We start from the raw sequence: 4,624 nt of genomic DNA on the forward strand, positions 1-4,624 counted from the left end.
GAATGGAATAGACTTCTGTGTAAAAGAGAGATTTGAGACTTGCCTAAGACCCTAAACAGCCATTAAGAAATCACCTGTAACTTAATTTTGGGAAACATTCCTGAACTGAATCTCTTTAGTCTTATATCTGCCCTTATTCACCTTCTCAAAATAAGGCAATCCTTTTTTTGCTTTACCTTTCCTTTCACCTGATTATCTATGAGAACCACCATTCACCAGGCATTTGCATTGTTACGAACAACGGCATGCAAGATGTTGAGTCAAAGATGATCTCCACATACTGAGAGGCAAAAATCTAAAATTTCTGAGTGATGATAAACTATATTTCTGCTTCTCAAATCTAATTGCTTCCTGATGCATCAAAACTAGAACCTAGTTTTTGTCCCTATACATGTGTAACTGTCTGCTGGAAAATAATTTAAAGGCAACGGGATATCTCTATGGAACTAAGCATTTCCAGGGCCAGGACTAATGAACTTTTGGGGGAGACATAAATAATGGCTACATATAGCTCATGAGTAAGAGCTACATACAGTAGTCAGGTACTCGGCCATGGTCCTCTGACCCCCGAGACCTATTCCTATCAGAATCTGGTGGTAAATTGGAGCCAGCCTCTGTTTTTGCCTCTCCAGTGCCATGGGGGAAGGGGAAGTTGGGCATAAAGCGCTTAAGAAACCGAAGCTCACTATTACTGGTGCCAGTGACTGAGCACATCTCATAGGGACAGGGCTGAGATAACGATCCATTGGCCCCTCCTTGTACCAGGTTGTTAGGGAAATTACAGTCATCATAGAAATGCTCTTGAACTGTGAACTTTTCTCTATATTTAACCTTCTGGTAGATGTGTATAACAAAGATCACTGTGACGGAGAGGAGAAATAGAAAGGAAAGCACAGCCAGAGAAATGACCAAATATTTAGTGGATGGATTTACCCTTGTAGGATTCTTGGAAGGATCCCGGAACTGCAGATAGGGTTCAGAAAAACCATCTACCAGCAAGATGTTGAGTGAGGCCGTAGTGGAAAGAGCTGGTTGGCCATGATCCTGAACAAGAACGATCAGTTTCTGAATCATGGGGTCTCTCTCAGATATCTGCCGCAATGTACGGATTTCCCCATTTTGTTGTTGAACAGAGAATAACCCAGGGTCAGTGGCCTTAAGGAGATGATATGAAAGCCAAGAATTCTGACCTGAGTCACCATCCACAGCCACTACCTTGGTCACCAGGTAGCCTGCATCTGCAGACCTGGGCACCAGGTCATTGCAGGGCAAGGTGCCATTCTGCAGTGGGTACAAGATCATTGGGCGGTTGTCATTGTCATCCAGAACAACCACTCTTACAGTAACCTGGCTACTCAGTGACAGGAAGCCCCCATCAGTTGCCTTTACCACAAACTGAAAATTTTGAATGGCCTCATAATCCATGGTTCTCAGTGCATAGAGCTTCCCGTTGTCTGAATTTATGGAGATGTAAGCAAAGACTGATAAATCTCCACTTTGTGGAGGCAGCAGAGTATATGTTACTTGGGCATTCTCACCCAAATCTAGATCCTCAGCATGAACTTTGCCAATAAAAATTGCTGGGCTGTTGTTTTCTCGAACAGTCAAAATGTAGGAGTCTTCCTGAAATATTGGGGGATTGTCATTAATGTCAGATATTAACACCTCAATCACAGTTTCTGTGAACAGACTGGGTGGCCCAGTATCCATGGCAACGACGGTGATATTGTAGCCTGAAACCTCTTCCCGATCCAAGCCTCTGTCAGTAACCAGTGAGTAAGAATTCCGGAAAGTTGGTTTGACTGCAAAAGGAAGATCTTCTCTGAGGAAGCAGGTGATTTTTCCTCCCACCCGAACGTCCCTGTCTCGAATAGAGAAAAGGGCCACTACGGTTTGTAGTGGGGAGTCCTCAGGGAGAGGGCTGGACACAGAGGAGACTGTCACCTCAGGGGGATTGTCATTAACATCCACTACTTCCACCAGGACTTTGCTGTGGGCAGAGAGGCCCCCTCCGTCGGTGGCTTGAATGTCAATATCGTATGTTTCAACCGCTTCAAAATCTAGGGGCCCTCTCAGTCGAACCTCTCCAGTGTGAGAGTCAATCTGAAACGTCTGGAGAATTGCTTCTGGGTTTTGAGCTAAGGAATAAGTTATTTCCTTGTTGGAGCCCTCGTCCAGGTCTGTGGCACTCGCAGTGGCCACCAGTGAACCGTTGGCGCTATTTTCCGGTACCTGAGCGCGGTACACCAGCCTAGAGAACTGAGGCACGTGGTCATTGACGTCCAGAACCTCCACGCGGATGTGGGCGATGCCAGACTTGGGTGGGGACCCGCCGTCCACCGCCGTAATTGTCAAGTTGACTTCAGGTTGCTCCTCTCTGTCCAGGGGCTTATCCAGGACCAGCTCGGCATATTTGGGCCCATGGCTGCGAAAGCGGGTATGCAGGTGGAAATACGCGTTGGGGCTCAAGGTGTAGTTTTGAAGACCATTGAGGCCCACGTCCAGATCCTGGGCGCTCTGCAGAGGAAAACGTGAACCCAGGGGCGTGCTCTCCGGAATCTTTAAAAGCGGCTCCTTGTTCAGGAACATCGGGGCATTGTCGTTGATATCAAATACCCTGACCTCGACACGAAAGGACTGCAGCGGCTCCACCAGGACTATTTCAAAGTGCAGAACACACGGGTCCGTTTTGCCGCACAGTGACTCCCTATCCAGTTTCTCCTTCACGAACAGATCCCCTGTCTTGCGGTGGAGCCGGAAATGCAGTTTGTTGCCTTCGGCAACCAGCCGCGCCCCGCGCGCAGCCAGCTTCCCTACCTCCAGCCCCAGGTCCTTAGCCACATTAGCCACAAACGAACCGCTCTCCATCTCTTCCGCCACTGAATAGCGGATGGTGGCCGCACTCCCCATAGATACGCACAACAAAAAAAGAAGAGAGCCTACTTGCCTGCTCTGCAGGGGTTTTCTGTGCGCCGCCGCCATCCGTTCTCGCACGCGCAGTCTGCAGCAACCACCACCTGTTGCGGATATACTTCACTTTTCCGCCCACAGGTTCCTGCAACTGCTGCGCTCAGCTTCGCTCGTCTCTAACCGCAGCGCCACCAAGGGCTTGCCGCTCCCGGTAAGCTGTTTTGCACTTGAAAGAAAATTTGCATTGAGCAACTCAACTCCCCAGTCTATCCAGTGTATTAATAGGTATGTTCTCATTCCGGAGATTAGGTAGAGGATGAAAGTTGTTGCCAAAGCAACGGCTGACTCGCCCTTTAAGTCCCTTTCAGAAAAAAAATCCTTGGGAATTAAGAAGCCAATGAGGATACTCACTCAAGCTGAAGCTTACTCAATCTGCGAGCCGGCTGGGGCCGCTGCAGCAACCGGCAAACAGCGAGGAGTAAACAAGCTACTTTGCATACTCCACACAGTCCGCCCTGAGATCAAGGGAAAGGCAAAAAGATCCTGGAGCCAAATGGATGGCGGCGAGGGGCGGGGAATTGGAGAAAGTGATCAGCAGGAAAAAGAAAGGGGACAGACAGATGTTTCCTTCAGGAACCTGGTGTCCAGTAGGTACATTGATAGGGTAACTGACCAACTAGGCTCCCGATTTGCACAAATCCATTCCTTTCCCAGAACTCTCAAACGCCCAGGAAGCAGTTGGCTTGGCACTTAAGATTATGATGGCAGTACTATTTACTGGGTATGATTTCTATATAGTGCTGGTACACTGTTGTTTATCCGCATTATTTAATTTAATACTTGCAACAACTCTATGAAGCACACATTAGTATTTCTTTTTTTACAGACAAAGAAACTGAGACTGGATATGTTACATCACTCTCCCAAGACCTCCTACTGAATAAATATTAGAGAAGGAATTCAATTTAATTTTGTCTGACTCCAGAGTCCATGCTGTTAATCAGTATATTATTCTGTTTCCCAGATAACATGGTGGATAAATGAAATGAAGATGTTTGGCTTTGGATTTGAAAGGAAATAAGAGACTACTTACATATATTGAAAATAACCTGATAGAAATTTGGGAGATATTTGTTCAGAGTTTCTTTTACAATCATAGGATCACAGAAGGTTTAAGAATGATAAGCCACCTCAAAAAAAAGATGGATCTCTCAATCTCCATTACAAATCTTAACATTTGGCTTAAGTGTGCATCCCTAAACAGCTTAATTTTGTCTCTTTAAAAAACTGTATATCAAAGTATATACAATAAAGTGTATGGAAGGTAATATTTTTTACTACGGTAAAAAATAAAACCATAACATTTATAGTGGGTCATCTTTTGAATCTAGTTTCTTTCCTTCATTATTTAACTCAGTGTTGTGTTTATTCTCATTCATTCATTCCATTCCTGTGTAGAATTTCAGAGTGTTGTCAGTATCCTTGGGCCACAGAGCATCAGGAACACACCTGTAGTTAAACAGAGTTGTATTTTCTGACTTATTGGAACAAGGGAGACTACACACCCCAGAGAATCATAAGACATCTCAGTAGGAGGTTAGAAACGACTTAGGGTATTTAATCTTGTGCAAGGTGATTGGGGGGGGGCGGTGAAGCAGGACTTTGCTCTGGATGGGATGCTGTCAGAAATGGAGTTGATACTATGATTGGGTGT

The 4,624-nt window shown here is 45.8% G+C and overlaps 1 protein-coding gene across 1 annotated transcript; it reads right to left on the reverse strand.

The window, feature by feature from the left end:
• Positions 1-525: 525 nt before the first annotated feature.
• On the reverse strand, positions 526-2,982 carry PCDHB1 (protocadherin beta 1). Its single transcript, XM_036123201.2, has one exon. The coding sequence runs from the start codon at positions 2,980-2,982 to the stop codon at positions 526-528; it is 2,457 nt and encodes an 818-aa protein (XP_035979094.2).
• Positions 2,983-4,624: the final 1,642 nt, after the last annotated feature.

Source organism: Halichoerus grypus, chromosome 2 (assembly GCF_964656455.1).
Source record: "Halichoerus grypus chromosome 2, mHalGry1.hap1.1, whole genome shotgun sequence".
In the NCBI taxonomy this organism is placed as follows: Eukaryota; Metazoa; Chordata; class Mammalia; order Carnivora; family Phocidae; genus Halichoerus; species Halichoerus grypus.